The 25,108-nt window shown below is 37.2% G+C and overlaps 1 protein-coding gene across 1 annotated transcript in view; it reads left to right on the top strand.

Moving 5' to 3' along the window:
- eIF5B (eukaryotic translation initiation factor 5B) overlaps nt 1-25,108 on the top strand; it is a 377,721-nt gene that overhangs the window by 100,138 nt on the left and 252,475 nt on the right. The window contains exon 16 of the mRNA XM_081752175.1: nt 11,657-11,738. Coding sequence (XP_081608301.1) covers nt 11,657-11,738 — 82 coding nt within the window. The remainder of the gene's footprint in view (nt 1-11,656; nt 11,739-25,108) is intronic.

Here is a 25,108-nt window from a genome sequence, read left to right as displayed (position 1 = left end):
TAAAACAATTTCCTACAACTATTTTGTTCCAATTTTATAATATATATTAGGGTGGTGCAAAAAAAATCAACTTACGAATTTTAATCTGGGTCATTCCTTCCTTTATTCCTATGACATCAACAAACAAAACTGCAAAATATTAAGGCTCTACCATATGTTTAAGTACTCGCTCAAAGTTGACAATTTTTTATGTACCTAGGTAATATTCGTTACAACGTAATAAAATTATATCATATTCCATATTCACTTTCACACTGCATCTGTTCGTTATTAAATCACATCTAAAAATGTTTTTGTTCATAATTTAATATTTTTTTAGTGTAGCCTTCTTAAAGTCTGATTTTCTTACGATGTAGAGCAACAACAAGAACCAAATATTGTTTCTGGTCCTCATCTTTAGTTATAGAACTGTTGTAAGCTTGAATAAGGGCAACAGCTCTGTCAGCACAATCATTTACAACAGCCAGGTTTCCAACACTTGTATTCATTTTTTGGTATACTTCATTTCTTATCTAAGACGAACGATCTTTTTGAAGGAAAGATTTTGCCTGTTCTTCACCATCGTTCAGAAGTACATTGAAGAATATGGTGGAGCGCCTTGTAGCATAGGATTCCAGCTGAGCTGCCGTCGTGAAATTGTTCCCATCTGCTCTTCTCATATCTTTCTTCTTTTCAGGTTTGACTACCATACTGTTGGCTATCGCTTGCTTTGTTGAATCTGACACGCTAGGATCAAAAAGTGAAAGAGGAATTAGGTATTCAGACAGATACCATAAATACCTTTTCATCGCCGCAAATGCTGCGTTCATAAATTTTTCGTTATGATCAGGCACGTAGCCAAGTGGGGGGGGTCCGTACCCCCCCCCCCTTCGAGACCAGAAATTTACATTATAAGTAAATATTCCATTCAATCAATTGCGAATTAAGTTGCAAAAAATAAAATTATTTCACAGAGAAAAAGCATCACTTGGTTAATAAGTAATGGCCTCCAACACAAAATACTAGCCAAAACTAGCTAAATGAACGTTACCCACACCTAGCGGACACCCATGTATTCAGATGCATAGAGCGCAACGTAAGGAATCGTCGTTTCAATTTATAATCACATTCAGATCTTTTTCCCTTGCACGAATATATTCGTGGTTTTAAGTTAAGCGGTTAAATATTGTGCAAGAGTGAGCGACCTCTAAATATAGTCCTACATTGGTGATTTTTCCTCATGAATGCATGTGACTGGTAGAAATAAAATAACAAGTGACCCATTAGTGAATTCAAAACTTTAGTTTTTTCATATGTTTTTGGACCACCTTAATATATATATATATATATATATATATATAAAATCAAGCAAAGTATTTTAATACTACAATTCGTTGATTCTTGGGGTTGTTTAACTAGTGGTGTCTTGCATTGTAGAAGCACAAGCGAGTTTATTAATCAGTTTGTCACTTACTCATTAGTTCGTTCTTGGATGTGGGACACATGTAGTTTGATCCCGCGGGAAGTCGTAGTCTCACGTCTGGAAAAGCGTGTACCAGTCGTGTATGTGTGGTAACCTCGCTAATAGTTACAATAGGTTGTATGCAGGAACATTAACATCTCGTTGGCGTTCACTATGAGGATCATCATCTAGGGTTGTTCTACCAGCTTTTAAAAGATTAACCCAATGATAAACGTTAGTTTTGGATTATACAGATGCCAAACATCTGCTTTCGGTGAACACTTTTAGATGTTTTACCACTCTCCTTCCGTAGAGAGAGAACTATATTATCTTGAAAATTAATTAATCTTCCATAGTTTCAAAATGAACACTATACACTCGTAAAGAGGCTAAATCATATTGGCCATCATTGGACAAACATACCACGACTCAACAGTGCATTGAAGTGTTGTTGAACACCTTTATATTATTAAGCAACATAGGAAATTCCATACTACGAGACCATTTTTCATTTGTTTATAATGACCGAATGAAAGTATCACTTTCTCCAAGAACCACAGATGTTTACAGTAACACCACACAAAAAAGGAGTTTATTTTTAAAATGGAAATAAAACAATATATTTTCTGACTCATAGTAAATAAAGAACCAGTATATTTTGACTTTTAGAGTATAGCATTCTTCAAGGGTAAAAGGACAAATATGTGGCGTTAACAAAGGTTAACTATAGACTTACATTAATATTTAGATACTAATTGTTTGTTTGTTGGAGTTAGGGTCCCATTTCAGCACCGAAGACTAGTGGTACATGAGGCAGTTCAAAATGGGATCCGCGTTGAGTGTTTCCTCACGTAAACTCAAACTCGGACTAACCAAAGGCACATACGCTAGCTGCTAAACACCGGAGCTAGAGGGCTTTACGTACTAATATGAAGATAAATAGATGCTGAAGGTTTGCCTTGGGGTATGATATTGCGATACTACGCCATGCTCGCTGTAGATCTCGGCTTAACTGGAGAATGGTCCTTGCAGGAACTCAGTTAGTGGTTAGGCAGTCCAAATATATAAAGGTTACCAAGAAAGTTCTGTCTATTTTTGTGCAGGTCTGTGTTCCATTGGCCCTCACACTGAGGTGAATGTATATGGAGATAAGGCGAAGGTCACTTGTTGGTGTGGGTGTACCCAACATACTACTTGGTTGCAGGCCCGCATTTATATATTGTGCGCCCTGTGCTGTAAATAATTTGCCGCTCTTCACAAAATCCCCTCCCCCCCCCACCAAACGACGAAATTTGCCGCTCCGAATGTATAGTTTTTGGGGTCGCTGAGTTTAACTGTATCAGTTTTCATGACGTTCAAGTTCATCCTCACCCCTTGGAGTGGGGGTGGGAGAGATGACTTTTCAAAAACAGTCAGACAAGGTAGCTAATTAGTAACTACTGTAATTAGAGCGACTTAAACACATTAACATATTTTCTTCCGCTTGTGCGGAACTCTGCAGATTGCTAGTTTTAAATATTACTTTATTGTCAATCTTAAAAAGAATTCCAAAATTTTGCCACCCCCTAAATTCTACCGCCCTGTGCTCGAGCACAGAATAGCACTTACCTAAATACGGGCCTGCTTGGATGTGGCAGTTCAGTTACATCGTGAACTTGCGTAAGTACAGAGTGAACATGGGACCTCCACAGAGGTATAAGGTCATGTATACTGTACGAGTTCAAACTGGGTCAAACGCCGCTGCAGCGGAGCGGAAGATATGCCAGGCCTTTGGTAAGGGTGTCGTGACTATGCGGACAGTGCAGCGATGGTTTAACAAATTTAAGGACTGTTACAAAACACTAGAAAACACACCACGTGCCGGAAGATCAACACATGTACAGAATGAAGATCTTCAGGCAGTAATTGAGGCGAAGAGTGGCCAGACATATGATGAACTGGGACTACAGTTCAGTGTGAGTGGAGAAACAATTCGGCAGCACCTCCATCAACTTGGGAAGTACTACAAGTTGGGTCGATGGGTCCTTCATGATTTGATTCCGGACTAGGAGGCAACGAGAGCAGACACCTGTGTTTCTTTGTTTTCTCGTCTAAGAAAGGAGCCATTTCTGGACAGAGTGTTGGCATGTGATGAGAAGTGGGTCCTGTATGAACCTCCACTGCGCCGTCATCATTGCTTAGCATTCCATGAACCGGTTCCGAAACAACCAAACCATCACTGCACCAGAAGGTGGTCCTCCTGTGTGTTACGTGGACTTCTCGCGGCATCGTGCATCGGGAACTGTTACCAGCTGGTCAGAGTATCAGTGCAACTGTGTACTGTCAGCAGTTGAGCCGTGTTCAAGAAAAACTAAAAAAAAATATGGAGCCAGCACTTCTGATTCGCAAAGGGGTCTTCCTGTTACAGGACAACGCTAAGCCCCACGTGGCTAGGATGACCCGGAACACCATCCTACGCCTTGTATGTGAATCACTATTGTATCTGCTATACTCTCCGGAGATTGCACCGTCGGATTATCACCTGTTCCATTCCTTGGACAATTACCTTCTAGGACGCCAGTTCAAATCCCTAGTAGAGGTGCAAAATGCACTTGATACCTTTTTCGCTTCACGGCCCACCAAGCTCTAATGCGATGGAATGCATGTCCTTCCAGAACGTTGGGAGAAGGTCGTCGATGCTGATGGGGACTATCTTCCAGGTACGTCTTAGGTGACATATCGATGTTCGAAGTTGGTGGGTGAAAAAGCGACAGTACTTAGTTCTTCTAACAGATCAGGCTGGAAGCCGTATATCGAGTACAGCACTCTGGGTTGCCATTATAGTATGGAGGCACTCGTTATGCTGTTGTAAAATGTCTCGCAAAGTGTCCAGATAAGGTCGAAGGATAGAATGAATTGAGGACACTACGAATGTACGACGAACTATTCACTCCCCTGAATAAGGACCAAAAATAAATGGAGTATGTAGCTTATTGCCTCTCATTCCAGAATGCCAAATGTGGATCCTTGTGAGTGCAAACTCGAGCAGGATTTTCCCGCTTACCTGCACGTCTACGGACACGCAGGCTGCCGTTACCATGTACAAAACACTGCCATTGCTGAATACTAGCGCTCTACGTTCTTCTTACCAATCCAGAGTCACGTGCTGTAAACAGAACTAAAAGGAGGGTAGTTTACCACTCACTCCAGTATTCTTTTACGCTAGTTCTAGACAACCAAGACCACTGACCGCGATGTTGCCGCTAGTCGAGGATTGAATACTTTGTCAAATACTAATTCCTGTATGTCGAATACTTGTTTTGTTTTAGAGCTCCTTCGTGACTAAGCGGTCAGCATACGCACCTTTGGCCTGGGAAACGGGGGTTCGATTCCCGGCAGCTCATGTTGTTCGGATTCCACGTTAATAATTAGTTTCAAGTCTCATATAGCCTCGCTGCTGAACGGGATATTAAACTCAGAATCAACTCAACTCATTATTTTGTTGTAGTGTGATATGTTTTAAGTGTTCTTTTCGAATTAATAAAATTTGTTGATTATAAATAGTTTCAGTGTTTACAGTGTTCATAAAATAAATATAATGACTGAAAATCCTAGGACGATAACGAAAAACAAAGTGGTTTAACATAGAGAATTCAGTCACGAGAAATGATATATATTGCTCGTGCTATTTCGAAGACGAGAAAATAAATAAAGGCCTGCTTTTTCCCTTAAAACAGGTGATCAAGCACACTTCAAATTGTTTGAAAGCCAATGAAAAATTGTTATCCGCGTCACTGCAGAAAAATTCGGGGACACTAACGATAATCTTTCGGATTACTTACACAGGGTGTGTATCGGTCTTGAAAGTCACGAAATCAGAAAACGGTCATGAAAGTCAAGAAAAAGTCACGAAATTTAGCTTTTGGGTCACGATTTTTTTTATTTGAACAAATATAAGTATAGACTGGGAAATTTTGATCTATAAAATGTCAAAATCCACCACCAAATTGTCTATGGTCGGCTTTAGACGCTACCAAATCGCAAGCAAAGCATGCTTCTATCGCATGCATGAAAATTTGGCCCAATTCGTACCCAAATTCGCTCTTGAGAATGTTTGGGAAAATTTAATGTTTTGGGAAAGAAAAGGTCACGAAATTTCATTTTGGAATTTTAGTAGACACCCTGTTACAATCTCTGAAAAGAAAAGAAAAAAAAAAAAACAGCCATTGATGACCTGACGAAGGATGCAGTTCGGTGCCACTTTTATGGATACTACTTACAAAAGTAGTATCCAACTTTAAGTTCTCTCTCATTGATTCTTGTTGAGTGATAGTTCACGGATGGAAATTCAGCGTTGCATGAAGTGTTTTTATATTGGAAATTTTTAGGAAGGACGATCGGTTGAGAAGGGAAAACGTAGTTATGTGGTGTCGTTTTGTGAGAGCGATGGCAAATATTGAACCGGAGAGAGTAATACTGCTTGACATGAAACATTGATCAATGCTAATCACTCCAATAGTGAATATTAGACTGATCTGATACTAAGTACAGTACCTGTCCCAATTGGTAAAGCAAGGAGATTAAGTTTGTTACCAAACTGTCTTCCTCTGTTAGATTACGTAAGACGACAGATGTTACGAATTTTGTGTAAACTCAAGATACAACCAATTTATTCTTTACTTTATTCTTTACTTTTCATGTAGAATATCAATATTCCAAGTACAATTATTGTAGTTATTTGGAAATCGTACGTTTCTCCCATATTATTACAAGCATAAAACTATGAGTTGTTAAATGTTCTAAGTTTATCGTCATAGAACTTTTGGCAACAGCACCCCCAATACATATTTTCTTACGAACTGTAGGAAGCCAGCTTTTGTTAACTGCAGCATAATAATCCTTCCTGACCAACCGAAGACGTTCTCAGCGATGAGCAGATGTCAGAAGTAAATTGTACGGGAGGAACACAGGAACATAGACTTGCCTTCAGCAAAAGTTTGTTCAGTGTTCATGTGTTCCATGTCCTGATCCTATGAATATAATCCTGTAGACTTATCACCGAAAGAACGATACAGTTATTTACATCGTTGATCTTTGCTATGTTGATATTATTCTTTCGAGACTGAATGAATGTAATTATTAATTAAACTGTAATACTTCAGTATTGTTCATTTACACTGCTGCTACATCTTCAGCGGTAATTGCATTCCGAAGTTCGTATTAAACAAACTCGTGCATAATTAAAACAAGGCCTGCTTGAACAGTTGAAAAGTCACGTTAACCTCCAGCTTGTAACAGTAATTGAGTATTCTACTCAATGTACAGCGGGGGACACTTCTAAATGGTACGCCTTAGCCGTAAATCTCCATATGGCTGTACCATTTAGAAGTGTCCCCCGCTGTACATACTTTCCAGACTGGGATCACTTCCCATTGACGAACAATTTTGAGATAGAATCAGGGGCGTAAATAAGGGTCCCGCAGACCCCGCATTGCGGGGGCCTCAAGCCATCAGAGGGCCCCCAAATCGTGAAGTGGGACGTAGAGAAGGGTTCTCGCTCCATGCTGTCTGCGGACGGCCCCCAAGCCGTTAGTTGCGCCACTGGATAGAACGTATGTTGTCTCAACCATTCATTAGTTGTACTGTTACATGTATCTTAATTGTATTTTTTTTTAATAATCATCAGAGTAAACTCATCCTTCAATGTTCGGTTTCTTATGATCTTTGTTATTGTTAAAAGATCATTTTGTTCCTTTTCTAGAACCTGTTTTAGTGTTTTTTTCCATTTCTTTTTTTCTGGAATTTGAATCCATTTCAGTTTAAATCGTGGTTAAATATTATTTTAAGAAAAAAGTTCAAGTTCCTTCCTTCCGACAGTGTCCACCCAACTTACCAATGAAGAAGTTCATCAAGTAAATTCATATTACCGAAGAATATGTTGCTTGCAACATCAAGGCATTAACCTCTGTACCCGCACATCAGTTGCTATTCTCGTTATTAACGCATTTTTCTCCTTTTTCTCAGAAGTTGGGTAACAACAAAGTTCCAAATGCTTGATTAAAAATTGAATGAAAAATGCAATAGTCATTATTGAGAGTGAACTAGGCAGTGACAAAATCAACAAAACGAGCACGCCTATTTTACAATCCTGCTTTAGATCTTGTATGGTGCCTTCCATTTCAATTTAAGCAGAGCATGTGCCATCACCATCTCAGATATTGTTGAAACTTTTTTTTATAGCAACTAGACATGTTTTTAAGAGACCCATATTTTTTGTTTTGTCGAAAAAAAATTTCCCGCCAAGTAATGGGCCATCAAAGACGGGGAGTACAATTTATGAATTGTAGAAGACATGGAAAATGGTTAACTGCGGAGCCTCACCATTCGGCTATGGAGACAGGCAGAGTTATAATTCTTGTTGTGGTATGTACATAGGGATATAAATAAACTATATTTTATTATAGTTTGGTTTGCGCATGCGTATCTTTTTGTACATAAATTAACAAATGAACGTCAATTTATCTGAAAAGTCGAAGTTTGCGAATTTTTTTCGAGCACTTCCGGTTCGAATTTTAAAATTCTGTTTTCGCGGTTGGTAAGACCTACCTACCCGCTTTCCGAAAAAATTTGTATCGCTTCTGTGTGCAACCGTTTTGTCGCAAAAAAATTCGAGAAATTGTGAAATTTTCAAAAATCGCCATTTTTGGGCGCCATTTTCTCGAAAACACCATCTTTTAAAATTCTGAAATTTTGTCATATGGTTCAACTTTACATGAATAATAAACACACCAAATACCATTCTCGACCAATGCTTCATGAATTAACTGCAGCCTTTTAAAGTTAGCGAAATTTCGTTAACTTTGATGTCACAGTTAGCAACACTGGGAACAATAAAAGTGCAATGATTTGATGATGTTTGTGGTTCACATTCATTAAATGAAGAATGAAAGGTTTTCTTGACTCTTTTTTTATTATTTTGATCAAGAAGGCTCTCTGAAATAGTAAAATGAGCCTCCCCCTACTCCTCCCTTTTCTTAAACCGAAATAATCTGAGGTGGAAATTATGATTACGAAACACGCAAATTTTAAGTTTACTTGAAATGGCCATCCAATAAATTCTGATGATCTACAAAAACCCTGAACTATTACCTCAGTGATGATTTGGAATGTTCCAGACAAAGTCTCAATTAAGTGCGATGTCATTACAGTGATAGAAAAAGGACAAAAAGTTAAAAAAATTGAAACGTTTTCTTACGCGTTCCAAAGAAATTTACTGACTTTTTAAACAGAACAATCCCAACATAAAAATAGGTCACTCGGAACTTTACAGTATTTGACTAAAGTGGGTCAGTCCGCAACCTGCGAGGGAAGTGTGTACTGTGCAAAGTTTCAGTTAGCTGATACTGCGTTGCTACAATCAAAGGTGCAGCCTGTATTGAAGCTGTCATGAGTGACCTATTTCCTGTAGTAGTATGATCCGTAGAAAATGACAACTGTCTTCTTCAAGAATGTGGTGAATGTCTTGGAGTGAAAGTAAGAAGTGTGGAGTCTTTAATTATTGATCCTGAAGAAAATGAAAGTGTTACGTATGCCATATGGGAAAACAATGATCTCGTTAAAAAACTGTGCCACTTTCTATTTTCGTATCGTACATTTCTTGTTTAACTGTAAGAATTGTAATTCATGACTACATCAAGAAAATCCAAAGAGAATTAATTGCTACCGAAAAGCACCATATAAAATTTCAAGATACAAATTCTATTTTTACTTCATGTAGACTTCGCTGAAAACTGGACTGTTATTCTGCAAAGTGAAATTCAGTTATCATCGGAATATAAAACAACTGACAGTTTTGTTGTAATAAACGACGATAAAACACACGATTCGGCTCATGTACTCGTAGCCATAGACAAGATTCTAAAAATACTCAAAGAAAAGCGAAAATATATTTTATAGAAAAAGGTTTGAATACGTGAAAATAAGTGTCTACAATTTCCCAAAGTGTGTCAGTGATTTCTGATGGTGCTGCATTGCTGCATCCCACTTTAAAAATCGCTTTCAGATGTTCGAGATGCAGACAGGTCCGATAAAGCAGTGGTTTTGCAGTGAAACCGGCCATGCAAGAGTCTCTGCGACGGTATTGAGGGAGGGAAGGGGGGAGTAAAGAATGTGGCAACGCGGCATAACCTTATGCAAAAACCGATACACAGTATTAAAACCGCAGAAGAAAAAATGAAATGAAATCTTTAAGTTTTACGTCCCACGATTATGCCGGTTAGGCTAAAGGAGACGGTGACTATGAGAAATGAATGAAATGGTGGAATACAAAAAGTGTGAGGAAACGGGGTAACCCCGAGAAAATCCACGAGCACGGTGTTTGTCCACCACAAAGCCCACACGGCGCGATCTGGGATAGAACCAGGGACCCCAAGTACCGGAGGTGAACGCTCTATACCACTGAGCCACCGCTCCCCCACTAAAACCGCAGAAGAATTCGTAAGTATAGTGCAAGTACAAACTCCGGGTATTACTCTCGTTTTGTTGCCTGGAACTGAATTCTACGACTTCCGGAAGGAAAAAAGGGAAAGTATGCGACCGTTAACTGGTATTCAACGAAGTCATCTTTGCCTTTCGTAAAATGGCGAAGTTTTTATGGCAGTAACGGGTCACCATGAACTAACTTCATGCTTCCCCCAAAATCGAACTTCTGCAATTCAAAGTGTAGATTTAAGAAATCTGCAAAAAGGAACTTTTGTTACATACATATATGTATGATAACCAGTGGTGCGTAGCAGAAATATTATGAATAAATCATGAATTACGTGAAGTTCAAGTGCTGTTTATGCGTCCACATGGACCTACAGCATTTGTGACTATCGACAATGTGCTAAGCAGGGGCGGATCCACAACGGACTTCTGGAAGGAGGGGGTAATACTGCTACTTAGAGCTACTTTTAAGAGCTCTAAACTCTGAGATCGGTTTTATTTATATATAAAATAAAAAAATTTCTTCCCCCTAGATCCACTCCTGGAGGAGTTGTGGGTGAGCCAACACCTATTGGAGCACCTGCACGGTTGATGCTATTAGCGAAGAAGACACCAACCAAGTAAATGATTGGTTCATGTAAAATAATAATAATAATAATAATATTAAATAAAATAAAATGAATCAGTGAAATTTTGTTTCCGAAGACCATTTTAAGTAAGTGAACTTGAAATTTGTACGTTTCGTAATCGTAATTCCCATCTCAGATTACTTCGTTTTTAAAAAAAACGGAGAAGGGGGGAGGCTCATTTTACTATTTCAGAGCGCCTTCTTGATCAAAATAATAAAAAAAGAGTCAAGAAAACCTTTTATTCTTCATTTAATGAATGTGAACCACAAACATCATCAAATCATTGCACTTTTAGTGTTCCCAGTGTTGCTAACTGTGACATCAAAGTTAACGAAACTTCGCTAACTTTAAAAGGCTGCAGTTAATTCATGAAGCATTGGTCGAGAATGGTATTTGGTGTGTTTATTATCCATGTAAAGTTGAACCATATGACAAAATTTCAGAATTTTAAAAGATGGCGTTTTCGAGAAAATGGCGCCCAAAAACGACGATTTTTGAAAATTTTACAATTTCTCGAATTTTTTTTGCGACAAAACGGTTGCATACAGAAGCGATACAATTTTTTTTTTCGGAAAGTGGGTAACAAGGTCTTACCAACCGCGAAAACAGAATTTTAAAATTCGAACCGGAAGTGCTCGAAAAAAATTCGCAAACTTCGACTTTTCAGATAAATTGACGTTCATTTGTTAATTTATGTACAAAGAGGTACGCATGCGCAAACCAAACTATAATAAAATATAGTTTATTTATATCCCTATGTACATACCACAACAAGAATTATAACTCTACCTGTCTCCATAGCCGAATGGTGAGGCTCCGAAGTTGACCATTTTCCATGTCTTCTACAATTCATAAATTGTACTGCCCGTCTTTGATGGCCCATTACTTGGCGGGAAAATTTTTTCGACAAAACAAAAAATATGGGTCTCTTAAAAACATGTCTAGTTGCTATGAAAAAAGTTTCAACAATATCTGAGATGGTGATGGTACAATTTTATATTTTTTTTTGCCTGAGTTGAAATGGAAGGCACCGTATTATGATTTGAAATTATGTATAATAACTGATTGATGAAATCGATGTTATGTGATTTGATACTAACGCAATTCTGTTGTATTCCAGAACGCATATATTGAATTTAAAGAAGTCATGGCTGCTCAAGGAGTCAAGATCGCTGCTAAGGATTTAGAGAAAGCTATAGCAGGTAGGTGCAAAATATTGTAACGAGCGTAATATTGATATGTTCAAGATTCTACTCTGTACTCGTCTGTATCCTCATGCAGAATATTAGAGCCTAATCACGTGTTGCGAGTGGCTTTTTTGAGAAATTAATCACGCTTTCTGAGGAAAAGCGATGCTTTTTTTTTTTTCCTTCCCTTTCTTCATATTAAGCGTTAGTAAATTATTTGCAGATTCGGTAATGGAAACCTTTGGCGGGTATGTAGAAAAATGTTGAAAACATTTGTCTGCTCACTCAGCGTAAAACCCCTGTGACTTGGAGTGTATTCTCCAAATTAATGCATCTTGCGAAGTCTTCTATTCTGTAATATGAACGTTTAAGGTAGAATACCTCACAAATATCAACCAAAGAGAAACTACTAACGATATCAAATAGCTGCCACGTATTTGAAGGAAGCGTGTGAAAATCTGGCGTACGAAACGATGTAAATACGCTAACATTATAGGCAAATTCATTTTGAGATTCCACAGTTGCAGCCGTTATTTTATTTACACTTCCTTCTTTAAACCCGGTAATGTAAAAATGTGTATTTTTTTATTGTTGAGAGAGAGAGAGAGAGAGAGAGAGAAAGATGTAATTCAAAAATTTAAAACAGGTATATTTAAGTTTAGTACTTTTCATAAGATAGTTTTTGAAAACATTTGTTATTTTCTCCTTATGTTATTAATGCTATTATAAATCACGTATAACTGCCTCTACTCTAAGAAAGATCTTTCTCAGTATATGGAGTCGTCTTAACATTAATTCGATGACTATAAAGGCGAGACTGTATTTCCGTCTTTCTGGTCTAAAACACAGCCTGAATACTTCCATTTATTATATGCGCATTGTGTTGCCTGAATTGCACGGAAGGTATTCTTGATTGTGCCGAGAAGATAAAGGAAGTAAAAGCATTTCACTGTAACTTGAGACATTGTTGTTATTACTAATTTAATTGTTGTTAAACCAATAAATGAACTCGAAACGCATTCGTCTGCTTTCTGTTTTGTTGAAAACTCATTCAAAGCCAAATAGGAATTTCAGTATTAGAAAACAGATTTGAATAATGGCAAATAACATTGTATCCCACACAACAGTAATTTTAGAACGTAAACAGAAATTATTCACATGTGAGGATAAAATATAGATATTAGATTATTTGAGATGTTACATTAATCAAGTGTACGAAACCAGATAAAACATCGTGAAGTAGAAAATGTATCCTGGTGGCTCTATGGAAGAGAGCTCACCTCTGGTGCATGGGGTATGTGGTTCAATCCCAGCTCCCGTCTAGAGGGCTTTTGGTGTACGAAAACCGTATGGATTTTATCAGGGTTCTCCCTTTTCCTCCCACTTTCTTCATTTCAACATTTCGTTTATCATCGTCGTCGTCTCCCTTACTCTAAGTACATAATCGTGAAACGTTTCTTATTTCCTCCCTTAGGTTGCGATAAACGCTCAGTTCGAGACAAGTGCTGACTATGTTCACTCAAAGAATGCAGGAAATTTAAGCACTTCTCCCTGCTCCCCCTGCTTTTTAGTGTACAAACTTCAAAGTGTAATCACGGAAACCCAGATAGAGCCAAAAATTGATTTTAAATTGTCAACTGTTTCCTATAATTTTATGGATAGAAAATAGAAATTAAACTATAGAAATTTTCCTTTTTCCTTTAGAAGTGGAATTTTTGAAAACTGTTGAACATGTGTCAGATTATTTTAATGAAAACTTGATGTAGGAACTTTCCATCTGCCTAACCTGATTCTTTCATGAGATACTCTGTTTCGGGCGTAAATTTTGAGCCCATTTCTTCGCTTATGATGCACGTTTTAATGCAACTGACGTGATGAATACCTTACCCGAGCCAAGTGCTAATTATGCTCAGAAATTCATTTCAAACTGAGACAAGGTTTAGATTTGTGTAGCGGACAAACAAACATTCAGCTTTATATACAGGATAAGTAGTTTCGTGGCTTTGAGATAGATACTAAGCACAATTTGTATAGTTGTACTTTTTCAGTGCGTATTTAACGTTACAAAGTATATATAGTATTACACAACTAATTCCATTGGATACTGCGGAAGTTCTATCCGTTTAGCAGAGCATCAGCCTCCCAGATGCCACTCCAATGCGTGAATCTGTGGTCAAGTAACCAGAGAAACCTTAAAAGTAACAAGAGGCAGTAAGTGTGAACTGAGTAGCACGTGGGTGAAATGGAGACCGATAAGGAACACATTACACATAGTTTATTTTTTCAATTCTTATTAAAACAGTAAGTACTGCAACCACAGCTTCCCGCAATATTTGTCATATGTATGGGACAAATGAAGTTGACGATAGTGCATGGTGTTTCTGGTTTCGAAACTTCAGAAATGGAGACAGAAGCTGTAAAGATCAATCAGAGTAGATGTCCGGCAATGGTCTCTGAAAAAGTTGACCAAGCCATAAGAAACAGCCCTAAGGGCAGCGGTCAACAGACGGCTCAAGGCCGAGTTTCACCACAGTTTGTTGTGTTCCATGTCAGCTGAGTGCAGATCAAAGAAAGGGAGAGGTGATCTGGCATGAACATGACCATTTTTTTCCATACATTGTTACGGACGATGAGAACAGCATTATATATCGGAACGTAAAGCATTGCATGACTGTGTGTTATGTTTTCTGAACCGCTGCCATCGACGTCCAAAACACAACTTAATTTCAAGAAGACATTTAAATGTGTGATGGGAAATAAATAATTCACTAGAAGGACCTCGATCCTAATAAAACCTTTGATGGCACATTTTATTTTGAACAGTTGGACTGACTGCAAGCAGCATTGCGATCTACATGGCCAAGCTTTGTCAAGTGCCAAGGAGTCATCATCTACAATAATAACTAGAGTCCGGATTTTTATGTAATATCAACCCCCTAAATATGTAACAAAAATCGCTTAAAAATGTAAGAAATATGTAATATATATGAATATGTAATATTACATATGTTACTTATTTATGAAAACGTAATATTAACACGCGTATGAGTATGCAATATTTAAACGAATTATGAAAATAAAAAGGAAAATCTACTACACTTTGTCCTGCTTAATGCAAGTCCCCCAATGAACTGAAATGCTTGAACCCCAGCTGAGACAGCCATACGTCACTGACGTGACTGAATGCAGGATAATAAAAATCAGACGCGAATGAACGAAGATGTGAATCGGCTAGAGAGAAACAGGAAAGCCCCGAGAAAAGCAACGCATACGGCATTTGTACGTCAGAAATCTCATGTGATGTGGTGTGGTCTCCTTTCAAATCTAGAACCTTTTACACTAAATGCGCATCCGTCACCACGGTCCAATCTTGAAATGAATTATACGCAATATACAAATTTAAATACTAAAAGCAACTTAAGACGAAATGTATTGTTTTATATATATTTATTTCATGCAGGGAAAAGCAGTCCTATATCTTTTAAACAATACCAGCTGAACTAAGATTGAAGAATATTTCCACTAATGAACATTTTTAATTTGAAATGAAGTACTTGTGCCTGCAGTTCAACTGTGTGTTGTTGCACAATGGATTACAAGGTACATTTCTAAATGATCAGAAGTAAAATTTTGTCGGCGATCGGATAAAATATTCTTGTATGCAGAGAATAATCTCTCCACATCACATGAGGTAACAGAAGCGTATTTCAACAGAGGGATGTAGTTGGGGGAAATATCTTCAGGGGGGGGGGTTCTTGTTTCACCACTGAGAATCTCACACACTGTCAATAGGCTGTCGTAACCCGGGTTTCTTTCCAGCACTGCATTTAGTTCCTTTCGAACTTTTTCTCCTACATCTCCACACACACTTTGCAGCAGTCTCTTTGCATCCTCTATGATTTCCATGGATTCCGGAAGAGGCCGCCCAACAGTCTCTAGCTTTTTAATGCTTGTAGGTAGCCAACCAAAATTGCTGTCTATGTATGCGATATCACACGCTACTTTTGAGTCATTAAACAGTTTCTGAGCAATGCCAACTGACACAGCAGACTCCGATGGAAATGAATGAACAACAGGCTTAATTTTTTGAAAATGTTCATTGTAGAAATGTACTGCCTATATCCAAGTGCCCCATCACGTTAGTATAGGCTCCGGAGGAAGTAGCACGTCTGGCAGTTGATCTCTGTAAACTTGAACACGTTGTGGCGCCTCAACAAACATTTTTTTCGTGGAAGAAACTAGTTGATTTACTTCGCAAAAGTTCTCTCTCACCTCTTCAGCAACACGCTGAAGAGCATGGGCCATACAGGTGAAATGAATTAAGTGAGGGTAAAAAACTGTAAGTGCTCTAGCCGCTTTTAACATGTACGCTGCACTGTCTGTATAGAGAACAAGGACTTTTTCTCCCTGAACTCCTCCCGGCCACAACACTTTAAGACCATCGTTTACAAAGCGAGTAATCTTGGAATGATTCGTATGTTCCAGCAGTTTACTCGCAATAAGATAGGATTTAGATGAAGCATCTTTACTTAACTTTCCAATCACTAAATTTGCTACATAACATACTAAAACGTCTGTTGTTTCGTCCACAGGAATCCAAATATATGAACTACCTATTTCTGCCCTAATGGTATCTATAGCTTCCCTATAACAAACTTCGAGATAACATTTTCGAAAAGTGGATTCGACATGAATTCGACGCCCGCAGTACTTCTCCAGAAAAGCACGGTATTTTGGCACTTGAACTTTGTTCCAAGGAATGTTTGCTGCTATCTTTGCTTGGCACAAGTCTTTGAAAAACTCACTCACTGAAGTGTCTTGATGCATTTGTGTCAAGAGTACTTGTTTTTTGGCAGTTCGCAAATTTTTATTTCTTGCATGGAGTGCACTTCGTACATGTTGTTCTGAGATTTCATTGAACATCCAATTTTTTTATCACACACTTGGCACAACACCACTTTACCGTCCGTAATAAACGCATCATCGATAGTTACCCACGACCACAACATCGCGGGTAAAGTTGAGACAACCGGAGCCATTTCTAACTTTGACGGTCAATACAGAACACGTGCGTACTAGAGTACTGTCCTTCTGTCATTCAGTTGAACAAGCGAAGTTCTTTGAAATCTTAGGTTACCTGCTAAGATATTGCCATTGTCGCCAGCTTCTTGGAACGAACTCTTGCAGTAAATTCCTGGAAGCACACTACCATACAGTTTTAACTTGAATTGCAAGATTTGCTTTCATCTTTTTTCCCGTCCGACCTCCGATAACAATCAAATAGACTTCATTTTAGGAATTCCCTGGCTAGTCGCCTGTCAGACACGTGATTGGTCTTCCTCCAGAGTTGAGAATAAAGGGCGCTGCTAATGTACTCCGGAGGGAGGATTTTTACTTGTTTCTTCGTATATTTCTTTTGTTATCGGCGAAAATTCTGTGAAACATGGTTTGACAAATAATAATAATAATAATAATAATAAAAAAAGATATTTCTCTTTCGGTAAAGAAACGAAAAGATAAACATGACAAATTGAATCTAGATGCAAGCCTTTTACAGTTGGAGAGTTTATTATTTTTAATTTTAAATTAAAATTTCAGTAAACGCAAAATTTTAAGTTTTGTGTATATATATATATATATATATATATATATATATATATATATATATGTAGAAACCATAGAAATATGTAATATGAAACTTGAGTTGAAGCGCCCTACAGGTGTGAATCACAAACATTTAAGGATTTGACGAACCTACATATGAAGGAAAAAATATGTAATTACATATAAATCCGGACATTAATAATAACGCCAGGATCGGTACTGCTGTTACACGTCAAAATTCAGTGTACCTTAATGAGAAGTTCATCCTAACCTCCCTATTCTCTTGACTCGTCTTGTTGTAATTTGATATTCCACAAATCGAAAGAAGATCGTCTGTCTAGACCAGGAATCAGATCTTTTAAATGAAAATAGAAATATTTGACGTGGATTCAGAATGTACGCAAGAGAAGATTTTTTGTTTCTAACTTCTTTTACGTCTGCCCATAAAATAGGATTAAAAATAGAGTAGAAAAATGAGTTTAAACACAGGACATCACACTTCTACCACTTCTAAGATTGAGAAAATTAGATTTTGTCTAAATATTGAATAGTATTATAATTAGGTCATGAAAACTCAATAAAACTATAAAAAATTATAATTTCAGCAAGAAACTGGAAGTGGTTTGTTCAGACTGTAGGTCGAATTTTAAAAATTTGAATTTTAAACCATTTATAATGTCCCACCTTTATAACAGAGGAACCAAGAGAGAGAGAGAGAGAAGCGAAACTTTGCACAAAACAACTAAAGGAAGGGGGACATCTATCGGTGTATTGGGTAACATCACCAGGTGAACAGTGTTGCCAACCCAATATAAAGTTATGATTTTTAAAATGGAATGACCTAAATTTAATTTCATAATTCGAATCAGCTATGAAAACAAAGACGAAAGAGATGACACTCGCAGATCAGTGTTGCATACTTTTTGAGAAATATTGTAAAACATGTGTCAAATTTAAATGCCTTTAACACACACAAGGAATGAAGTAGTAACTATTTGTGCACATTAAATGAAATACTGGGAAGAACTCTTTAAAATGACTTCAAGTTTAGAAGGATCAGTTAAACAGTGTTGCCACAACAGAAGAGAGAAAAGTTGAATTTGGAAATAGTGCAATAACTTGAAAAAGGTCCCTAGTACAGTATGATTTAAAATTCATAGATCAAATCAGTATGTCATAAGGAGCATTGTCACGTTTATTTGAGATCGATAAGTCAAGTACTTATCGAGATATTCGGTACTCTGTAAAAGCTGAGAATTTTGTGCTGTACAAGATGGTAACGCTGTTTCAAAATTCCCTTTTTTCCCTCTGCGTAGGAGAAATATTAAAGTACTAATCTGTGACACAAGTTATATTCTGTGACATGCCGAATTAAAGCAAATTATTTAAAATAAGGAAACAGAATATGTTTTCTGTTTCATGAATTTTGTAATGTATGTTATGAATAATTGTTTCTTGATCATCATAAACATATATTTCTTTAATTTAATTTCTTTCTCCTGAATATAAGTTAGAAAAGACAATAAAACGTAGATATTAATAGTTGTAAAATTTGAATTGAAAATACATAGGCGAAGTTCTCTTAAATGGTAACAATTTTTTTCAAATCATCCAATATTTATACGTACTATCCAATTTTAGGGGACCATACACAACTTATTTTGTATTTCATTCACCACGAAATTAACTACAAATAATGTATAAATATTGTTTTTTTAAGACGTGAGTTGCATTTATGGATTCATAGGTGCCGATTCCCTTATGAGGACTCAAACGTGATGAGTAAAAGTACAGCACGTAGAAATATGCCATAAAGGCTATAGTGGAACAAACACCAAACAACCCCTGTTAAGTGGCCATTAATAACAAGAAATGTATGTGATCGGTTAAGAAACGGAAAACCTGGTGGGACCATGAACGTTTGGATCCGTAGTGAGTTGACGAGTAAACGAGTACAGTATTAAAAAAAAATCAAACCTGTGCTGGATGGCCACAAAAAGCAAAGAAGTATTTAACCAAGTCGGGGCAGGGCCAAAGTAGTGGAAACTCAAGGTGTCTATAGGGACCAGGCGGGTTAGCAAAGGTGGGTAAGTTGTAAACAAAATAGTGTAAACATACTGTGTAAAGAATATTCCATAGTTCTTCTGCGAATTATATACGAGATCGTATTCCTTAGCGCAGCGTAACTTTCTGTATAACGTCCCACGTTTATGCCATTTAGGCTAAGGGGGACAATGATTAAGGCAAGTGACTGAGGATAGAAGAATTGATGGGATGAGAATGTGAGAGAAAGCGAGAGTACCCAACAACCCCATGGACACGATGTTATTCACCACAAACTTACTGGATCGGAAATCGTATCAGGGACTCCACGCACCAGAGGTAAGTGCTGTACCACTGAGCAACCGTGCCCTCGCAGTTTAACTTTAAGAAGGCATAGCCACACAATGTTCCTATTATAATTCAATCAAAATCTTTTGTTTTTTGTAGAATGGTTCACAATAATTGAATATAGATCTATGATATACTGCAAAATAATATGTCTGAAAAGCGACTATTCTCGGAAAAATACGTACAAACCTCTGCATGGTGGTCACTAGAAACCATGCAGAGGTTTATAGTTGTAATGAAATGCACAAATCATTTCATCTATTTGAACAGAACGAAGTTGGAAACTCACACGGGGTTTTGTTCGTATAGAGGAGGCATGTCAGCGACAGTGTATATGCGCGTAAAGGAAGACAAGGGAGAGAGACAAGCACCATCCTGTGCTACGTGGGACTGTGTCCGTAGAAAACAAACACGTCACCACGTGAAAGTAAAACCGAAATGCTTATTTTCGCTTTGTGTTGACGCAAACCGTTACGAAATGAGAGGGTCCAGGTATAAATACGAGGGTCATTTCAAAAGTATTGCACACAACCTATGCACGACCGTTTGAGTGGTTTGATCAAGTTCACTTTTAGGTCAGTTGTGGGTCAGAGTTTGGGCTTGACGATTGTTTGTATGTTTTCTGGTTTGCTTAGCTGCGTTGTGAGAAATTCAGCGGTGAACCTGCCTGAAATTGGGTTACACATGATGATAAGCGTTCCTATATCAACATCGAAACTCTATGTGGAAAGAATCCAACTGAAATTTACAATGCTTTGCGGGAGGTTTGTCGAAATAGTGAAGTGGATCATAGCACTGTATTTCGGTGCTCAGCTCGTATCCGTGAAAGTCGTGTAAGCACTGCGGACACCCCAAGAAGTGAAAGACCATCAATTGCAACAGACTACAGTCCAGAGATTATTGTGAATGACATTTTGAGAGAGGGTCGACGAAAACATGTAAGAAAATTGCATATGAGGCCAAAATATCTGTCACTTCACTTTACAGAATCATTACTGAGAAGCCGAAGATGAAGATGAGATGGGTTCCGCATGATCTGAGTAAAGAGCAGAAAGCATGTTTCAAGAGAATCGCAGAAAAATTGCTTCAACGTTATCAAACAGAAGGAGATCAGTTTTTCTAAACGACTGTTGCAATTGATGAAACCTGGATACGAGAGGTTGAACCAGAATTGAAGTTTCAGTCGTCACAATAAAACAGTTCAGACTCTTCACGCCCGAAGAAATTCCGCTAACAACAATCAAACGTTTAACTCACGATGATGATCGCGTATGATACGAATGGAGAGATGGCTACAATAGTGACACAGGGGACGTCTATACCAGGCGTATACTACATGCTGTTTTTGCAAAATATTTTGCACCCGAAAATTATTGAAAGAAATCCCGACATGCTTGCAACTGGAGTCCTCATTCTGAACGATAAAGCAAGGCCGCATACTACTCTACAAGTAAGTGTGACAATTAACAAGTATGGATGGAAAATACTTCCCTTTCCAATATAGTCCTGATTTGATCCCACCAGACTTTGATTTGTTTCCCAAATTAAAAGAAGTACTCTGTGGAAAATGTTTAGATTAGATTGACGAAGCTTTCAGTGAGGTGACCCGAGTGATCAGACACCGCAACAATGAAGGTGCAATATCCAGAATACAGAATTCGCCAAATGTTGGGAAGCTGTCATAAACAAGTATGGAGATTGTATTGACGGCCTGTAAAGGTATTTTGTACAATAAATTATTAGCTTGCATAACATTTTTCAGTGTGCAGAACTTTTGAAATGACTGTCGTACAATATATTGCAAAAAATATTCCGAATAGTTGCTAGGGCATAATATTGTACGTAACGGTACATGTAAACACTAAATGCAAACATTAGAAGCTATTGGTACCATAACAAATAACAGTCTATGTGCCACACTAAATAACAGTATATGAGTCTAATTTCGTAGTAATGTTCGCAAAATTTGCGGATCGCAAACGAACACAAACAATGCAATAAACAATTATAATTGCATATCGAGAATCGTTAAAAAAAAAAAAAAAAAAGTCATACTTTACATTTCGTTAACACAATCCACTGCATAATGAAGCCTTATGACACATTTTAAGACATTCATTAATTACGACCTAGCAGTTGTGTATGTAAGAGAAAAGTTGAACCTATGATTTTTGTGATATTAATGCACAATTCAAAATTGTTTACGTTTGCTGCAGTATTATAGGAGTTTACCAAATGTATACTAAACTAAAGAAAGAAAAAACACCTAAGTAAAATTTTAATGAACCCCATCAGCACTATATTACAAAAGTTAAACATATCATGCATTGTTGTGCGTGAGCCAGTGTATAGTACATTACGTCATTCTTACTATTTGCTACTACTTGCATTTTGGTCAACTTATTTATCTTTGAATTTATATAAATATGGTGCTTTTTTACTTTTGGCGCACCAAATTTTGAAAGATTTACATGTAAAATTCCGTACTTCGCATGAAAAGACATAAAAAAAAATCTGCAAGCAATAGAGTTATATACAATGTAATACACCTGTATTTTATGTTTACATGTGTAGGTTACCATAGTTCGCGTCCCTCGAATTGGCGTGTGGCATCAGCCAACAAGCTCGCAGTGCGCTGTTACTATACCTTAAGGGAGGAACCTAATCATTCATAATTGTCCACAAATACGAACAAAATTAATTATGAATGATTTGATTCCTCCCTGAAGGTTTAGTAACAGCGCACTGTGAGTTTATTAGTTGATGGCACACGCCAATTCGGGTGACGCAGAGTATAGTGTAAAAGCCTTGCGAGTACTTTACTACGGATAAAATAAGTGAGTGCATAGAAATTATGGTTGTATTAGAAACTATTTTCCACCGGTGCTGTATTTGTGCACAGTGTACAGAAGTTGTATTTTATGTTTACAAGTGGAACGCTACAAGTATGAAACCGTGACAAGTATTATTGAAACTCATATCATTACCAAAATCCACTAATTTCACTATCTTTATTTTTACATATACCAATCTTCGCTGACGCCCCCCCCCCTCCCCCCTCTAGAGCTCGCGCTCTTCCGTGACTCGGTGAGATAGCATTCGTGCTTTTTACTGGCCTACTAGCACAAATTGTTTCTTGTTTTTTGCATTGCAGTTTTTATGCATGCATCCGGACGCCGTATTTACGCGCAAATCCTAGAAGAATTTTAATTATTCAACAATTGATTATGATGGTCCCCTTAAAATTTAACTATTCCATTTGACAAGTTTCCATGTCGGCCAGCGCAAATCATTTAGTAAACAATAAGAAGGAATTTGTGAAAGACCTGTAATTTTTGAACAATTACTTCGAGTTGTGCGGCAAAAGTAAAGCTGCACGAAAAATATTCCTAAAAATGTACTTAAAATATTATGTCGAGCTTCACATGAAAGGCAGTAGCGCGTTTCAAACTTATTCGATGATTTGTAACTATACATTCAATAAATGAGCTGACATATACAGAGGATAACGTACAGTTTAACAAGTTGGCGGCAAAGTAAAAATTTAAAAAATACACGAATTTTATGGTACATATAATTAGGTATTTCCAGAAAAAATTCCTATTTCATTGGCGAATATAGGCTACAACTCATACAGCTAACCTTTGTAGAGATTTATAATATGGTAGCAAGATAATAATAAATAAAAAATACTCAGTTAGGGCCAAAAAATACTCAGTTAGGGCCAATGACTTTAAAATTTTAAGTTCCTAAGTGAGAGTTCATCTGTATAAATAATACCACACACAGAAATTTGTTTCGTGTGCTGATGGGTAATGCCAGAGACTTGGGGAACTATTCCGATATGGATTGCGTCAACGCAAAGCAATATTTATCATTATGTTAGTGATCATCGGCATAGCAGTTACAATGACTTCTTGCATTTCTTGTATGTACAATTTCTTGAACATCGCTTATGAATGATCCCCTTAGACGTGCAAACGAAGAAACTGAGTAATTATCATGGTTACACCGCTTGGCTACACCCACCAGCTACAAAACAGCCAAAGAAATTGTGCTTCCAAATCATCCTGTGTATTGCTTCAATTGGAACAAACTGTTACTTATTTCATTCATTTGTGTTTAAAAAAGAAATAGTAACAAGTCGGTAATATTTACAGGTAATATTGAATTGTTTCGATATTACTCTCCTAAAGTTGCACGAGAATAAGTATATTCACTGCACGAAATAGCTGTTAGGTAACTCTCGTAAACGTATTTCTACCATCTTGTTGAAATGTGAATTCGTATTACTAACTCAAGAACAATTTATATCCACATTAAGTTTAATTAAGTCCCTTCAAGAACTCAAATGGGTTTCATTTCCTTGTATGTTTATTGATTAATGTTTTATTTCGTTTTAAACATATCTTCACGATTTCTCTAACGCTAAGGGGGAAAAAAGGGAATTTTGAAACAGCGTTACCATCTTGTACAGCACAAAATTCTCAGCTTTTACAGAGTACCGAATATCTCGATAAGTACTTGACTTATCGATCTCAAATAAACGTGACAATGCTCCTTATGACATACTGATTTGATCTATGAATTTTAAATCATACTGTACTAGGGACCTTTTTCAAGTTATTGCACTATTTCCAAATTCAACTTTTCTCTCTTCTGTTGTGGCAACACTGTTTAACTGATCCTTCTAAACTTGAAGTCATTTTAAAGAGTTCTTCCCAGTATTTCATTTAATGTGCACAAATAGTTACTACTTCATTCCTTGTGTGTGTTAAATGCGTTTAAATTTGACACATGTTTTACAATATTTCTCAAAAAGTATGCAACACTGATCTGCGAGTGTCATCTCTTTCGTCTTTGTTTTCATAGCTGATTCGAATTATGAAATTAAATTTAGGTCATTCCATTTAAAAAATGATAACTTTATATTGGGTTGGCAACACTGTTCACCTGGTGATGCTACCCAGTACACCGATAGATGTCCCCTTTCCTTTAGTTGTTTTGTGCAAAGTTTCGCTTCTCTCTCTCTCTCTCTCTCTTGGTTCCTCTGTTATAAAGGTGGGACATTATAAATGGTGCACCCGGTATATATAAACTTTTAGAATGACATTAAAAACTAGTCCTATGTGTAAAGCTTCTCTCCTGATGCTTTCGACACCATTTAAAGGACAAAGAGAGCGCTTTCGGAAAAGTGTTTGAATCTAAAGTTTCGTGCTTTTTTGCGCACGTCATGAATGTAAATAAAATTAGCTTTTTTTTCTATTATTATAAAACTTTTGGTCTTAGTAAATCACTTTTATTGTATTGCTGGAGTTGAAAGTTCTAGTGTTAACCCTTTTAGATCCTGGCATTTTTGCGAGGAAAATGTTGACATTCAGTTAAGTAGT

The sequence above is a fragment of the Thermobia domestica genome, chromosome 3 (assembly GCF_964235325.1).
Source record: "Thermobia domestica chromosome 3, izTheDome1.hap1.1, whole genome shotgun sequence".
Lineage (NCBI taxonomy): Eukaryota > Metazoa > Arthropoda > Insecta > Zygentoma > Lepismatidae > Thermobia > Thermobia domestica.
Note: the sequence above shows the minus strand (reverse complement) of the source record. Positions and strands in the feature narration are given on the sequence as shown.